Consider the following 18,282-nt stretch of genomic DNA (forward strand, 5'->3'; position numbering starts at 1 on the left):
TCTGAGAAAACCCTGTTTTATTATAAAAAAATAAAGCATTTTTTTCAATATAGGGTGTGTTCACCCACCCACCACCATCCAACAGGCCATCTGATTATACATCCATCCCGTCACCTTTCTTTCTGTCATCCATCCATCCATCCTCCATCCATCCATCAATCACACTCAAATACACCTGAACAAAGCCAACAATCAGAGTTTAACAAGTGTGCAGGCTCCAGGCTGTGGCTTTGTCCTTCCTTTGCTTTATGCAATGTTACAGAGTGGTGTATGTGCATGTATGTGCAACCATTGGTTAAGGGTCTGAAGAAGTGAACGAAAGAAGGGGAAGCCACAGCTGGTCAGTAAGCCGAACAAACTTGTCGAGTAACTGCTACATTTCAGTAAAATCGAGCTTCCGGCCTGCGCCAGGTGAGCACTGGCCGAAAGCTAAATCGTAAAGGTCGTGTTACTACCTCTCCAGATGTGCAAACTGCAAGATTCTCTTTAAGTTGAACTTTAAACAGAAAACACTGGATGAATACCTAAATATATAATATATGTGATATTTAACACACACACACACATTATACATTCATACAAATATCTGACAGACACGCACACACATACTCAGTATGCACACATTCCCACACACCCTATCTGCTTGCACTGAGGCAAGATACAGACTATGCATTTCTATACATGTGCATGTACAAGAAAATACATATAACACATTAATATAAGTGAAAAGTGGATGTGTGTTTGTGTGCACACTTGTGCATACCAAATACATACATGCATGCACGCTCCACAAACATATGTATAAGACATCCTTGAAACCCCTTAACTGACAACCCCCCCCCCACCCCGACGAAGATTTCTGCATCCAGAGTCACTCACGTGCTTTTTTCAAGCTTCACACGCCATTCACTCGGACAGTCTCATGACCTTTCGCATCGAGCCCCACTTCTCTTTATTCAGGAAAATGGCAGTTGTTTCAACAGCACTGCCTACGCTACAATTAAAAAAGCTGCTGTTGCTGTCTAGGCCTTTACTGAGGAGGCTGAGCTCTGAGCGAAAAAAAAACAAAAAACAAAGTGCTTCCTCGGAACAAATGCTATTCTCCTGTATTCTCTGCTTACTGTTCCACCTCACGTTATCCTTTTACATTCATTCTTTCACAGATCAAGACCCCCCCCCCCCGGATTAGGGTGAACTGACTCTTCCACCGAACGCTACATTCTACATTCCACCATCACTCACATACAACATGCTGTACAGTACTGTGTTCATTTCAAGACGTATTATAATAATAATAATAATAATAATAATAATAATAATACACTAAATAAATTGATTAGACTATCTATCAGCTGGTGAGTGTGACAGGTGTGTTAAATGCTTTGATAACCTGTCCCTCCATCTCTTCTTCCTCAGGTGACTTTCTTTCACTTTTCATGTCTTCCTCTTCAATCCTAAACTCTTAACTAAAAAATAGAAAGCAAATGTCTCTGTTTATGCTAAAAATATTTCAACGATCCAAATGTATACATAGACAAAAATCCATCCTACATGACTGAACGTGACCTCTGATTGCAATTCATTCATCGAAAAAAAAAAGGAAATAAAAGCAAAAAAAAAAGTTTCGAAGGTGAAAATATAAAAGCAAACTCCGCTATCCATTTCAATTATTTTAGTTTCTTTACTAAAGAGCAACAACTGGCACCACTTTATGACATTGCTTGATCTCTCTCATTCATCTTATATAGTTTAGCATTTGGTTGATCTTTCTGCTAAAAGTAGAATACAAAAGGTGATAAAACCACCAAGAACCTAAACCATCCATTTTATTTGTGATGGACTTCAGATTGTCTGTTGTCTATGTCTAAATGTCAGATAACACTGCTTGAGCAGGATGGATGACATTATGTAAACTCTTGCAGCCAGTGGAGGAGCGGTTTCCGTCCTGCCTCCCTGAGCAATGTCACCCCATGCTGAACCTTCTTTTTTAAGCTCACACATGCATGGAGCTGGGACTGGGACTACTTCACCATAAGCATCAATTGCTGCTTTAGCAGGTGTCATTTAATCCCCCCCCCCTCCAATCTTTTTTAAATATCAAAATATTCAGATTTGTGAATATCCAAATTTGAGACACTGCAAGCATACCCAGACCCATTCACTTCCCCTGTTAAACAAGTGCTTCATGGGCTTCATTTGCATATGAACTTATATTAGCTATTATATTTCATGTTTCAATCAAAGCCTGTCATCTCAGATTTACCCCCTTTTTTATTTTAAAGCCAACAAAACCACTATTCATTAATTTAAAATATATTTTTGTTAAGTTTAGGGTGACGTGAAATCCTCTTATATGTCATAATAGGATGTAAGGAGCTAAAGCTGAGATCACACATTTTGTAACCCAGAGGTCTCAGAAATCCCACATGAACAACTTTGTCGTCCCGAACAAAAATCCTTTGCGCTAATTGGTTGTATATATTCAATGCACCTATTCAGTTATATCACTACTCATACGCTGATGCGTATACGCTGAATTGATTTAGCCTACAGTACAATAATCTGGATAAAAACATTTAGAGAATTCAATTTTGAAATTATAAAAAAAGCAATATTCTGAAAAAAAAAAGAAAGAAAGAACATTGAGGGTTATTTTTTCATTCAATTCAAATAAAACAACAAACGAGTCCAAATCGGCTTTCATTTGCCAATATTCGATCTGCCTTCAATGCTGATTTTGACCTCCTGAGAGATAAATGAAGACCTGGGAAGAGTTGAGGGTGGTTCCTCTTCAGGCTTCTCGACTTTACGACCTTCTGGGGCTGACCATCTCCGCTTTCGGCCTGCAGGTTTACTGATAGATTCTGAGGATAGTGGGATTTTCCAGGCTCCTTTCTCACAGACACCTAGTTCTCCATTTTCTTTGCTTGTCTGGGAGCTCACACCTCCCTGTCTGCCACACTGGGCCAGTCCATTCTCCTGCTCTGTGTGCCGTGCTGCCCTGCGTGTCACTCCTGAGGGTGCTTTAAAAGGTGGTTTAAGAGGTGGCCCGAGACTGGTAGCATCTGAAATCTGCCCCTGGTTCTTTTTTAAAGAGCCATTTTTCAAGTTCTTGAGAGTGAGGGAAATGCAAACATCGCCCACCGCTAGCCGAGCGCAAGGCAGTTCCAACAGCTGAGTGGTCCGGTCCGGACAGCAAGATGACCAGCCCTGACCGAACACAAAGAATGGGTACTCCACCAGCACCTCTACGTTCACCTGAGAGGAAGGAAACAGAAGTCAATAATGACAGATGTCGTTTACACAGTGCAAGATGTCATGAATTAATTGATTTGGTGTATTGTATTCAGCCTCATTGTTGAGTTGGCAGACTTTCTGTTTGAGTGGGAGACCAGAATCATAATTCACAGACAAATGAAACAGATTTTTCTCACAGCCCCCTCACTGCAGAACAGAAGGGAGATGAACTGAGGGATGACTCAATTCTGCCTTAGGATCCCACACAAATAGTACAAAACAAGAGACTGCACGGAAACTGGCAAAATTACGAACGTAGCAAACATGTTGAACAATTCATCCCTGACAATACAAAAATTAATAGTGGAAAATACTCAACTATTCAGTGCATGAAATTTATAATTTAGAATCGGGTTGACTAAAAAAATTTTGGTCATTATAGAAATTAGGGGGTGTCCGCAAATAACAATTTACAAAGTCCAATCAGAATGGCCTTGTCTTGGCAATAGTCGACTGATAGTCTTCCTTGTAACATTTCGAAGCCATAATTTACAGAACATCATTTAAAGATATCGAGAAAAGTGTATAAAAACATATTGGATCTATAAAACTAAAAAAACATTGGATTTTTTTGCACATGTAAAATATTTGTCAAAAGCTTAGTTTTCACATTTTTATTTAAAGCATTATCATAATACGCTGTATATTAACTTATTGGGAGAAAACCAGTGGTTCTATGTAAAATCAGACATTGAGCACTCCTTTATATAAGCAAAATAGCCTGATCCTCATTTCATTACACTTTTGGGAAAATTTGAATGTGAGATTGGAAGTCGAATCAGACTCCTCCTATCGAAGCATCGATTCGAGGTCACCCCTCGAAATTATTGCAAAAGATGTTAACAAGCACATTTTGTAAAAGATTAGACTGAAGCCATTAGAGCCATCTATGCAAGCTGTCTATAATGCAAGATACAACAGTCTACCAGGTTTAAACAAAGAGCAAACCCACCTGTGAACGATGCTCTCCCACTGCAAATTGGATAATAGCAGAGTTAGGTGTATGGCTGCTGTCGATGCGCTCCACAGTACTAGAGTCAATCTTCAATTCACTGCTGATTTCTGCACTCTGAAGGAAGTCCTCTGTTTTTAGGTCCTCTACGCGTTTCAGCTCCCCATCAGCTAGTTGAATGATGGAACCCTTGGTAAAATAGGGTGGTAGAGAAGGAGTGGAAGGAATAGGCGGAGTAGCTGGCAGGCTAGCACAAGTTGGCAGGATAGGCAAGTGCAGTTGGGCCTGAACCACAGCACCTGTCTGGTGGGGGTAGGAGGCTGGTGTCTCAAAGGACTCGCCTTTGGGTGCTGCTGAGGTCACAAATGAATGGGGCAGTGCTGCAGCGAAAATTGGTGCTGTAGACGTGGCGGGAGCTTCTGCTCCACTTACCGGGATAATAACAGGCTGGGTTCCTGGGATAAGCAAGTGTGGAGGCAGGCTGGTGTGGTAACTGAAAGACTGTGGCTGCCCTGCACCTGCAATGTACCCAATAATTGGCTGATGGGCATGGTAGAAGTTGGTGGACGTGAGGCCAAGGGACAGTGGCTCAGTTGCACTATGTGTGGTGTGGATAACTGCATGGGGTGATAGTGTAGTAACTGCTGCCTTTAGACCATCCACAGGTAAAGAGGGAGGTGGAAATGGAAGTGACGTACTGGAAGGAGTGCGGGAAACTGGTTTGCCTGCGCAGATACCTCCTTTTTCAACTGGGGCCAGAGGGGGAGGCAGTTTGTCTAGATTTCCCCCTGGATCAGCACTGCTGTGGTTGTGACTGTTGGGAACTAAAACTAAAGAGTTCCTCAAATTGGTGTTTTCCTGTGCATACTCTGGTGGAAACGTCATGTGCCGGGTGTCATAGTGGTCTCGCTGGTGGATGTGGTGGTGCTGGGTGGATAAAGACCCTTTTGCTAAGCTGCTGACCTTGGATTCTGAAGGCTGGGTAAAGCGACGGCCCCTTTCCTGCTCACCGTTTAGCATCTCCCTAGGTCTGCCATCTTCCTTTTTAAGCATGGGTGTTTCGGAGTAGTGAAGTAGGAGCTGAGAGGACCCACTTAGAGCTAGTGACTGTTGTAGGTGAAGAGGAAGATGGCTTTGGGGTGAGGATGCAGTACAAGGCACTACACTGAGTTGGGAACTGGAAATTTGAACAAATTGGGTGGAATGGGGTTGAGGTATGCAGTCTGAAGTGGAAATGACTGGATCTGGTTTGGATGCTAGAGAATTTATAGTGCCAGAGTAGGCTTCAGTGTGTCGATGGGAGGACGTGGTGGTGGTGGCTGCAGGGGGCACAAGGGGAGAAATATAGCTAGCATAGGGAGATGCATATGGGGGGCTGATAAAGTGCAAGTTGGGTGGCATGGGAGAGTACTGGATGGTGCCCGCCTGTTGAGAAAGTGGTGAAGTACACACCGTGGGTATTGTAGATGCTGCAGTTAGTAGTGCACGAGTGGACTCGACAGTGGACACTGTTGGTTTAGATTGAGGACCGCCGGCTTCGGCTGAGCTGCTGGTGCGCTGCTTGTTGCTCTCATGGCTGCTGGCCATGCTGGCAAGCCAAGCAAGGTTCCCTCCTCGCTGGCTCTCGCTGGCAGGCGCCATTACCATAGGCCTATCCTCAGAGGGAAGGGTACATGCTGGAATTTCCCGTTTCTTTGGGGGCAAACACTCATTGCTTCGTTCATGGTTCGACTTCATGATGAATGTATCCTGCTGTATCTCTTCAAGTTGGTTTCTTTTTGCTTTATCTGTCTTTAACACTCTTTTCCTCTGCACTTCTCTCTTATATTCTGCTTATGCCACCTGCTGAAAGGCTGGTGTTATGGTGTAGAGAGAAGACTGAGGTGATGGGAGCTTTTTTCCTGTGCTTAAGGCTGGATGGACACTGATCTCAATCGAAAGCAACAGAACACATGCCTGCTGAGAGAGAGCGCTTGCGACGATTCATGCGGAATCATTTCTCTCTGACAGCAAGCCTCCAGACTGCAGCAGAAACCTGAAACACAAGAAAAGATATACATTTACACTTTAGGTACTCATGGGAACTTAATGGGGTCTCCATAATTGCTAAATGCCATCAATGTAAATGTCAACTTTTTTCTGGAAAATTACAACTTTATGGCTTATGTGTATCAATTTATTTAAACAGTCATTGTGCTTTGATTTAGTTGGAAAAAAAGGGAATAATATCTCTACCATATGCACACACTCTACATGTCAGAGGGCACCCCCTGCAGGAATAAATGGAGCACTCAAATGGCAATATCATACCTCCTCCTCCCTCTGTCTATCTCTCAACAACCATACACCATCATACACATATGCAGAACCAACATACAATACTGAATTCTATCCAATTCATAATTCATACATGCTAATAAAAAACAAACTAATTTGGAACAACCTTCACAAGGTGAACACCGTATGCTGTCGCTAATTTGATGGCAGAACAGCCTGCATGTGTTTGTTCCCATCCAATGAGCTAGAGAACATGCAGATCAACGACATAATGAGCCTTTGATCTTTTTCTAGACATACAGCTTGTTTAGAATTCTCCCCTGTGCTCCACTGATTGCTCCTACTCCGCTCTATTCGCTTTGTCCAGCAACGCCTGGAGAGCTGATCTGCATTTCAAATAGGGAGTTGATGATTTAAGACGTGTCACAGTGCAACAAAAGACCGTGAACACTGTCTGAGGCATCATATCATGTAAGCAATCTCAGACCCATCCTATACGCACCTTTTTCTAGCAGAAACAACTGGGAAAACGATGTTGTGGCATTCTGCACCCCAAAGGGTTTACTGTAACACTAAAAAGTGTTCATGAATTTGTCAGTGGCTTCAAAATGTCAGTGTCAAAATTTATAATTAATTACAAAAGTTATAATTAATAGTGATAAGGGTTGCAAAATTTCGGGAATATTTAAGACTGGACACTTTCTAAAGAAATTAATGGGTATAAACTGTGAATTGACAAAATTGCAGGTTAGCCAATAACAGGAAGATTAAATTTAGTTAAAAAAAAATCTTGCTAAATAATCTTGGTTAAAACAACCAGATTTTATGCAATTTCTGTTGAATTTCTACCCTGCACCTCATCAATCACATGCACACAGCCCACTTACTGCAGGGTTATTGAGGTCACATCCCCTATATATGCGGGTTTTATGCCTTCGTTCACAAGAAACTTCATCCCTGCACCGAACCGCTCCATGCATGCGCGTCGCCTGTCAGGATTAGGACTCACTAGATACTTACTACTGCTTGTAGTTCCGCCAAGCTAGCATCCATTTTTATAGATGTAAAATTTAAAGTCCTGGTTTGACTCGTATGAATGGTGTTCATTAAGACATGGTTTTCCATGGCACATGTGTGAGAACTTGAGTGGCATGAAAAGAGTGTTTAGCTTAAACGAGCTGGACACAGTCGGGATAAACTGAAATGCCAAGGGTTATACAAAAAACAAATTCTAGATATAAAAACATTGCCATTGGTGGGGAAGATTTCACACAAGCCAAATCATGGTGAAACTTAAGGAGTACTCAATTCTTTGGGATCATTGTGAAAAGTTCAGAGTTATACCAAAGGAATTGAACCTGTTGAAGACCTGTTAGACAAATAGGTGTGATAATATGAGTCATAAATACGCCATAATAATACGTCTTATAGAACCACTACTAATCAACCCAATATACTGTAAGTATGGGAAAAAAAAAACAGGAGTCATTGCAAAACAATTAGCAAACAACAAAACAAAAATTGTTTTGTATACACTGCATACAAAAAAACTCATCAATGAGACCCTGGGACATTAACACCCATATGAGGATCTTCCCCAAACCATTGCTACAACGGTGGAAACACACAATTGCCTGGAATGGCTTTGTATTGTGTAGTCATAAAAAACAACGATAGCAGTTACACTGAAAAAAGTTGCAGGTCAACAAACTGCAACTTGTTCATCACCGTTTGTAAGCCCCATGTAAAACACCTTGACTAAATAAAAAACACAGAGTCACTGTTTAAAAGCATTAAGACAAATCCAAACTCTTTCGGAAAAATATAATCTAGTAAAAAGAAACAAAAAAGATTTAGCTCTTCCTGTTTGGAGATCTTCTGACTTAAATTCCAGTGGGAGGATTTGGAAATTGTGAGTGTATCATAGAGATGCTTGTAACTTTCTGGAAGTGAAGATAATTTGCCAAAGGGAGTGGAAGCATAATGCTGTGAAAACAAACTATTTCTTATCATAGACGTCTCCAAATCTTCAAAAATAATTGCCAATGACAGCAAGTACAAAAACAACAAAAAAATAAGGTGACAATAACTTCTCTTAATAGGTGACAATATCCTCTCTCCATGAATTAATAGCAGAAATTAGAAAAGAAGAAAAAAATACTTGATGCATATCATGCAGGTAAATTCATGTGACCAGGAACCAAATCACATTTGGGGACAATCCACAGCTATACTATTCGATTTTTCCTTCTTAGTTTTTTTTTTTTGTGTTCTGTCCAGATAATTTTTTCCAGGCTGCTTACTTCAGTAATATTTACATTATATGGACAAAAGTATTGTGACACCAGATTTTTCCTACCATTTGCAATTCTTGTCCAAACTCTGGCTACAAAGTTGGAGGCACACGATTGTATAGAAAGCCTCTGGATATTTTCCCTTCAAACCAACTAGAACATCCAAACTTGCTCCAGTATGACAATGCTCCTGTGCACACAGCCAGCCACATGAAGATATGCTTTACATTAGGGATATGCATCTCCATAACTGAGGCTGATGTGACTGGCATCTCGATGCATACAATACAATAAAGATTCTTATGAAGCAGCTACCGATGCGATTCACCCCAATTACGATGCATTGCGATCTTCATTTTTGATTCAACACAATGCGATTTAATGCAATACAATGAAATGGAAAAATTTTATGCTATGCAAATCAATATGGTACAGAGAGTTTACTTTTATTTCTTTGGTTTAGAAAGAGAGCAAATTATCAATTTAATTAAGTGCTTTCTGAATCCATAACACATGGCCTTTTCTCAAACAAGCGTTTGGTTTTTCCTGTTCTGTCTCCAGGAAGATGCAGCTCTACCTCTGCCATGTTAATCTGTATTCTAACATCTTTTAGTAGTGTTGTGATACGTCATATTCAGGTAGCAGCAGTGGTGCTGAGAGAACGCGCTCGAGAAACGGTTTAGTGAGGAGAAATCAATCCACATATAAAATATACTTACTTACTTTCTAAATAATAAAAGTATAGCACATCTACTAATAATTATATAACAATATATCAGGTTTCTACCGATGCAAATCTGTGAAAAAAAAAAAAAAAAAAAAAGATGCTTTGCGATATAAAGTTATTGTATCCGATGCACAATTTTTTTAAATCGATGCATCACATGCTGACGCACCGATGCAAATCTGTAAATCTTACAGTACCATCCCATGGGATCCTGATATAGACCTCAACCCTATTAAAAACCTTTGGGATTAATTGGAATGCTGACTGCACCCCAGGCCTCCACATCTAAATAAATACCTGACTTTACTAACACCCTTATGGCTGAATGATCACAAATCTCTACAAAAACACTTAAAAATCTAGTGGAACATCCTTCCAGTAAAGTGGAGGTTAGCAGCAAATAGGAACTAAATGTAGTATGACATGTTCAAAAAACAGATACAGGTCAGGTGTCTACAAACGTTCATCCATCTAGTGTACGTGCTAACATGATCAGTAATTGGAGAATGAAGGATATGGCATAGCTCTGTGTCAATTCTACTGATCTGTATTTTTAAAAAACTTACATACTTCTGCAATAACTTATTCCACCAATGGTGTTCATGAAAAATCTAGCATTAAAAAATGTTTTTAAAAAAACCTGTTATAAGCTTAAAATATAACTGCTTGCAAAAAAACAAAAAAACCCTCACTTTTGGTTTTAACAGAAGGTGCTTTCCTTCTTTCCAAATCTGTCTTCTTCTCGCCTTTACTCCTTCTCATTCCTTTTTTAGTGTTATCATTATCTTTCACTGAAGTCACAAGGAAAGTATTTGCTGGTGTAAAGGAATGGTTCTCAGCTCTCCTGTTATTCGTGCACGTCGCACACCACAGTGTGGTGGAGTGGTTTTCCCTGCTCTAACACACACATGATGTGCTGATGAACTCATCAGCTAATTAGCATCTATCCGAGAGCTAAATCGGATGTGTGGGAGACTCGGTAACAAACAGCCGAGTGGGGCACAGGCTTTCAAATGGAGAACTACTGATGTAATTATGTGATATGCAACCTAAACTGCGTTGGCAGCACAGTACATTTAAATCACTGGGGTTATTTCTGTTTTGTTTTGTTTTTTTGCTTCATACATTCCATTAGCAGTTCTTAATTGCTCGGTCCTGAATGAGTGTATTTAGCATCATTAAGTTCAAATGCTTCTATTTTAATTGGACAAGTTTGTGGACACCTGACCACTTTTCTCTTCATTTGCTGTTAAAATAACCTCCACTCTTCTGGGAAGATGTTCCACTAGATTTTGAAGTGCGCCTGTGGAGATTTGTGCTCATTCAGCTACAAGTGTGTTAGTAAAGTCAGGTACTGATGTACATGAAGTGAGGAGGCCTGGGGTGCAGTCAGCATTTCAATTCACCCCAAAGGTATAGGAGCTGGTAACTCAGTGGGTAATACTCTGGGGGCACTGTCATGGCTACCCTGCACTTTGACCACAGCTTCTTAATAATCGCTCAAATATGCGGAAAAAATTATTTGACTGTGCTGTAAAATACATGTGACACAAAAAGGCTCTTCTTCTAAGGTGTTCAATAGAGTTGAGGTCAGAGCTCTATAGCAGGCCACTCAAGATCTTCCACTACAACCCATGCTGGCTTTGTGCACAGGGGCATTGTCATGCTGAAACAGATTTGGGTCTCCTAGTTGAAGTGAGGGGGGGAAATGTTAATGCTACCACATCCAAAGACATCTTATACAATTGTGTGCCTTCAACTTTGTGGTACCAGTATTGGGAAAAACCACATATAGATAAAAACATCAGGAGTCCCAATACTTTTGCCCAAATAGTGTATATCTGAATCAATAATCAAATGATATGGCAGGGAGACACGTAACTATATAAAATTTTGAGTTTTGAGCTTAACTTAGATAGAATGCTCAGTTTTTAATGTAAAGCAGGAATTATGAGTTTAGTCCAATATTTCTATAGAAATGATTATGCAAACTAGGTCAGTTCAAGCAACTTGCATTCGGCCTTACTTCCCTTTTTTCCAGACCATCCCCTGTTATAACATGAACACACCATGAATATTAATACACTACAACACTTGCATTAACCTCTGTATGTTTGAGTCAAATACATTAACAGTATATTTGACTATATAACAAATAATTCAAGTACCGTAATTTCCGGACTATAAAGCGCACCCAAATATAAGCCGCACCCACTGAATTTGACAAAGATTTTTATTTTAAACATAAATAAGCCGCACCTGTCTATAAGCCGCAGACATGTCTACACTGAAACTAATGAACTTTACACAGGCTTTAACAAAAGACAGTGTCTGTTACACAGTGTAACGGGTGAAATATGTTGTGGCTCCTTTAAGAGCAGAGTGCCATTTTGGGAATAGCCTGCCGCCGCATTTTTTCCGGTGTTACTGCATGTGTGCAAGGCCGAGGAATATGTCCTTATTATTTTCTGATGCTCATTTCAAAATTTCTTTGACTAACCCGTAACGCTGTTGCCAAGAAAAATAAAAAAGCACGAGTTTTGGAAACCTGTCTGTGCTTTTATGATTTCTGTTGCAACTGGAGTTAGCAAGCTCTCCCTTCACCCAGACTCAACGCGTTACAACGGCTTGTATCTAAACAGTAGCCGACCAAGAAAGTCATTGTTCACTGTCTTCCTCCTTCCTTTCACAACAAATTCTTGAGAGTTTATCTTTTGGCATCATCGTGCGTTTTAAAAATCACCACCGATGGAAGTTTTTTCTTCCGATGCCGTGCAGCTCAGAACACAGGTGAAGTGCGTTTTTTCGTTTCTGTTTCGAAAATTTCATTGGTCTAATGTTATGTCGCTCAGTTTTTTGGCTTGAAGTTTGTGATACCGGGAAAAACCCAAGAAAAAATCCATAAATTAGCTGCTTCGTTGTTTTAGCCAAGGGGTTCAAAAACGTGGGAAAAAAAGGAGCGGCTTATAGTCCGAAAAATACGGTACATAAAAAATTCTATACCATTGATGGCACCTTAATAACAATAAAACATGATGGTGATTGTTAACTGGTACAATTACTACATTTTAACATCCAGATTTTTCTATGAATTATTATTTAACATGAGATGACACTTAAAGTCTGCATTAAATTAAACCTAAAGTGGCTTGTATAAATGTATTAGCTTTATTAGTATCTAAATAGTGAAAAAGAATGAGAATTGTTTGCTGTCATATAAGTGGAATAACACACTGTGGGGCATGCTGCTATATTAAAAGAATCAACAAACAGAGTAACTGTGGTTTTGCTATATCACATCATCTCAGCATGAATTATTTTACTATTGCATCATGGTCCAGTGTTATTCCTTGCATGTTAATAAGTGATCATAAATAAAGGTTCAACTTTACTTAAGTGGAAGTGGTAGCCCAGTGGGTAAAATGTTGGATCAGACAGTCATAAATTCAAATGTCAACACCACCAAGTTGCAAATGCTGGGCACCTGAGCAAGGCCCTTAACTGCTCAGTTGTATAAATGAGATAAATGTAAAATGCCAAATGGCATAAATGTCACTCTTTCTAGTCTTGATTCTTTGACGTATATTTTAGGCTTGGGCTTTGTAAATCACTCCCAGAAAGAAGTCAATTCACAGAGAGACATTTTGAAACAGTTATACAGCATTTGCTTAAAAACACCCCTTCAAAAAACTGACATGGAAAGCTGATTTGCTGAAACACTCTCTGGAAATTTTTCTTCTTTTGGAGCGCAGACACGAGGGGAGTGCCTTGACTGTTTATTATGGGATGTCTGATGCTACCAGTCTGCCGGTAATGATTAATAAGCTGCTGCGTATAACTAGAATTAAAAAAAATATGGCTCTGGGCGCTCCTCAAGCCGAACGGCATACCGGGGAAAGCCTAATCTTCCACCGTGGCAGCCTCTCTGCTTTATCCCTCTGGATTACTCGGGAGAGAAAGAGAACTGCGGCTTGGTATGTTCTTCTACTACAGAGACAGCACAGCACGCACACTGCACCCGAGCAGAGAGGAAGGGAGGGAGGGAGGGAGGGAACAGAGTGGAGCAGCTTCTACTGACCTACATTAGAAGAAACACTACTCACCACGCACAGATTAACAAAGACACACAATCACACACTCTCTCACACACTCTCTCACACACTCTCTCACACACTCTCTCACACACTCTCTCACACACTCTCTCACACACTCTCTCACACACTCTCTCACACACACCACAAGGACACACAGTGAAAGACGAGTAGTAAAGAGGTTTGTATTGTGCAAGCACATACTTGTAAGCAGGCACACACACACACACACACACACACACACACACACACACACACACACACACACACACACACACACACACACACACACACAGCCACTGTAAAAGAAGAACTCGGGGCGCGAGACGACCATTTGTTGGATCTTGCTCGGCACACAGGCTCCACAAAGCACAGAGAGTATCAGATGTCTGGAAATCTAAACTTATTGTCCTCCATCAGGTCTATGAGTTATAACTCAAGGTTCCTGGGCTACAGAGAGTTTCAAAGCAGAATCAGTGTCATTTATCACATATTTACAATCGGCTTAATCATATGTACAACCTTTTGAAACATTTATACTACTGTCATTAGGGAATTGGAAAATAAATAATTCCTAAATGCAATGACATGCTTTTAATTGTGTTTGATGGAAAAGGTATGAATGAATAAATTGTCCTAAAGTATTCTTAAGCAGTAAGATACAGAACAATAGATAACAATAGATAGATGCATAACATTAGAAATAAATCAACATTGTGTTGGAAAGTGGCAAAAAAGTGGAAAATCTGAGGTAAATGAACACCTACAGTTCATCTGATGAAATCTCAATATGGAAAATAGAAATAAAGATTTATATATAAATTACTTTTTAAGCACACCTAAGCCTGAACCAGAGTCCAAATGACCACACGTAACCACATCTTTAGTAACAACATGATCCTGGTCCTACTGTACACCATGGATAGGATTGCAGTCCATTATAGTGCACATATAGATATTATATATGTGTCTAACCCAACTACCAGCATGTGTACTATATGACCAAAAGTATATCGTTCTGGACAATTATTGTGTAAATAATAGTATTATTCTATTTAATCAATTAAATTATTGTGTACATAATTCATTGTATTTCACAGATTATCTATTATTATATCTCAGATTATCTATTATTATTATATAATATTTATTATATACACTGTGTATAATTATTGTACAGTTGTACAAATCCCATATAGATGCATTGTACATATCCCATATTGTAAATTTTTATGTCCCACCTTCTCTATACATATTGTGCATTACACATATCCTGAACTAATATACCCTCTAAAGAGTTGTTATATTATATTTTATATATAGTTTTAGTTTAGATAGATAGATAGATAGATAGATAGATAGATAGATAGATAGATAGATAGATAGATAGATAGATAGATAGATAGATAGATAGATAGATAGATAGAAAGAAAACACCTGGCAAGTTGTGGTTTCTCCCCAAAACTGATGCCACAAATTTAAAAGAATAAAGTTGTCCAAAATGTTTTTGTATGCTATAGTTATAAAATTCTCCATCACTGGAAATATAGGCCCTAGCCCAAACCTGTTTCCCATGCTGCATACACTCGTACACTTCCAAAACTGAAAAGGATCATTCTGAGCGTTCTGCAAACCCTGACCTCAAACCCTCTTTAAACCTTTGGAATAAAGTAAAATGGTGCACCAAAACTTTTGGCTTTTGACATCAGGGTCTCAACCTAATGCTTTCGTGGCTGACCTAGCAGAATTTCTTTGGATATTGGATTTGGTTGTCGACACATAAATTTGAAGGAATGGTAAATTTGGTGGTTGGGAGGAAGTTGGAAGCCCAGAGGAAACCCACGCAGACGTAATAAGAACGTGCGAAATTCCAGACAGACCGTAACCCGAGCTTCAAACTGCGAACCCTGGAAGGAAGACACTCTCTTTACCAAGGCGCCACCCCAGTGCCATAATTTCCTATTACCCAGTCAAGACTCATCACCGATGCTTCCTAGATAGATTGTGAATCTCCAAACAGTACCTGTGCTGGTTATGCAACAATACAACTTTTCACTGTTCAAACCAGGTCAATGCTGACTTATTGAAGGTCCTGATCAATCATCTCCTGCACAGTCTAAGCAACAGGTCAAGGCAAACATCACCAACTCTTCTTGCCTGTTCAGCTTAAAAATATGATTAAAAAAAAGATAGAGAAAATGGCTGCTAGGGAAACACAGCATAATTGATTAAAAGTGAGTATGCTTTAAGAAGCACCTGGTTCCACAACTCCAAATGACTTATACAGACAGTAGAAAGGTCATTATTCATAATCACACAGTCCAGTGCTCATGATATTTCTCACTCTCTGGTGTTTGTAAAGTTTTCATGATTTACAATCATAATCTTAGTGTCACCCAAATGAGGATGGTACTTTTTAGTCTGCTTCCTCTCAAGTTTCCTTCTAAGGCTTGCTCATTGGTGGTAAATACACACACATTTAAATATAAGTGAATTTTGTTCTATAATTTTTACATTCTGCAAAAGCTGCTCTGAGACAATGTCCATTGTAAAAACCGCTACAGAATTAAAACTGAATTGAATAGAACTTTTTTTTTTTTTAGACCAGCATGTTTCACATGCCCTTCCTTCATTTGGCACATTTCCAATGTCCACTTAAGTAGACTAAAGAAACTGCCACAACGAACCACAGCACTGGTAGAAAGTTTCTGAAAAGAATCAAACGCCGCGTTCCACGATTTTTTAAGTGCTCAGGCAAAAATCCATCCCAGAGCAGTCAGCGTGAAGATTTACAGGTCAACATGGAACCCTGCGAGCCTGAGAAATCCTTAAAATGTATAAGCGGTATGCAGGCAAATATGCGAACAATGCTGTTCCAATGCTTGTATACACACTCAGAGCATGATGCGGGGCCAAGTTTGCACGGCAACAATTCACAGAAACACTGATTTTGTTGAATAAATAAAAAAGCACTGTATACTGTGTTTGTGTGTATTAGGAGCAAACATCTACATTGGGGAAAAAAAGGACGTGTTGATATTTATTAAAGCATTCATATATTTAATAGGTCAATTACTTATTTCTTTGAATAGCATTATAGTTATTTCATGATGGCACAGCTTTACAGCTTCACCGAGATTCCTGGTAGAATCTTAGGGCTCAGATTACTGTCTGTGAGGAGTTTCATGTCATTCTCAGGTCTGTGTGGGTTTCCTCTGGGTTCTCTGGATTCCTCCCACCTCCCAGAAACAAGTAGCTATAACGATGGCATGAACATTGTGCCCTGCGCTGTACTGGCATCTTATCCAGGGTGTGTTCCCGCCTCTCGTACCATATTCCAGAATTAGTCTACGGCATGACCAATGAACATTACCGCGTCCTGTGCATAGCCAACTCATGGAAAGTTTAATTTCGAATGAACTTTTGACATTTTCTGCCCCTTCATCACTTACAACTAGTCATATCCAGAAATACCACAGACAGACAGACATTTGTCTAACGCGTCTCTTAATGCATTACCCCTGTGAACGAGACCCTGCGGTGCTGCACCGCTGCTGTTGAAACGAACCTCTACCACTTTAAGAGGTGGGTAGCAAGCCTGGCCTCTTCCTAGCTTTCCAATCATTCAGAGCCTGAGCGCCAGGTCCTCGGAAAATCCACCACCAAAAAGCAGGCAAGGGGAAAGACCTGAACAGAAAGGGAGCACTCTTTAGAGACTCTGGGCTTTAGAGCGGCTGCATGACTTGCACTTTTATGTCCGTGCTGGAAAGGAAAGTCCCGGGGCTAGTTAAAAAAAGACAGCTACTCGTAAAGGACAAGCGAGAGAAAAAGAGACTAATGGATAAACGCACACTTTGTGCTGGTGTAATAGGAGACAGGGAGCATGAGCAGGAACACGGTCGAGCCAGAAAACAGGTCAAGTCTTACCTCAGAACTCCTTTTTCACTTTTCTTAAAGTGGAGAACAATTCTTTCTGCAATTCTTCCAGGCTTCCTAGGCTGCCTATTCCTTTCCTTGCTCCTCTCCTCTCCGTGCCCTGTGAGTGAGTGTGTGCGTGTGCGTGTTTAGTTCGACAACAGGGCTACGCTCAGCCATCCAGGCCCTGAGTGTCACACACAGGCAGCCCTGAGCCGGCTCCCTGCTGCCCGCCTGCATGTAGCGCACCAGTGTGTTATGCAAGGGCCTAACTCCCCTCTCTCTATCACACCCCCTCTCTCTATCACACTCCCTCTCTCGCTCTCTCTCTCACACACATACACACACAAATACACACACACACATACTCATGCTCGCTAACTCACTCACTCAGTCAGCTCCTCCCATGCCTCGCCTCACTGCCCTCCACTGACTCTATCAGGTATTCATTCAAAAAAAAAAAAAAAAAAAAAAAAAAACACGCCAGCTGGCACCAATCCCAGACTCCACTCACACGAAGCAGGAGGGAGCAGAGAGGAAGGGGGAATCACAGATAGACAACCAACATAAGGCTAAGAAAAGAAAGGCTACTGATAATGATAAAAAAGACAATAGGAGTGATAATAGGAGATATTTAAACTTAAACACCTCATAGGAGAAAATGCTGCACTTAACCTCAAAGTCTTTAATTCACAACAAGCCAAGACATATCAAGATCAGCTCATATAA

The 18,282-nt window shown here is 40.3% G+C and overlaps 1 protein-coding gene across 4 annotated transcripts in view; it reads right to left on the reverse strand.

The window, feature by feature from the left end:
* Positions 1-18,282, reverse strand: part of atxn1a (ataxin 1a) — a 111,969-nt gene continuing 93,687 nt past the window's right edge. For 3 of the 4 annotated variants that reach the window (XM_083523604.1, XM_083523605.1, XM_083523602.1), the window contains 2 exons: positions 4,250-6,284; positions 1-3,258 (listed from right to left, as the gene is read on the reverse strand). In XM_083523604.1, coding sequence (XP_083379730.1) covers positions 2,701-3,258; positions 4,250-5,986 — 2,295 coding nt within the window. In that variant the 5' untranslated portion in view covers positions 5,987-6,284 and the 3' untranslated portion in view covers positions 1-2,700. Of the gene's footprint in view, positions 3,259-4,249; positions 6,285-17,565; positions 17,854-18,282 lie in introns of those variants that run through there. The other variant, XM_083523603.1, reaches the window with a different exon arrangement.

The sequence above is a fragment of the Silurus aristotelis genome, assembly GCF_946808225.1.
Source record: "Silurus aristotelis genome assembly, chromosome: 21".
Lineage (NCBI taxonomy): Eukaryota > Metazoa > Chordata > Actinopteri > Siluriformes > Siluridae > Silurus > Silurus aristotelis.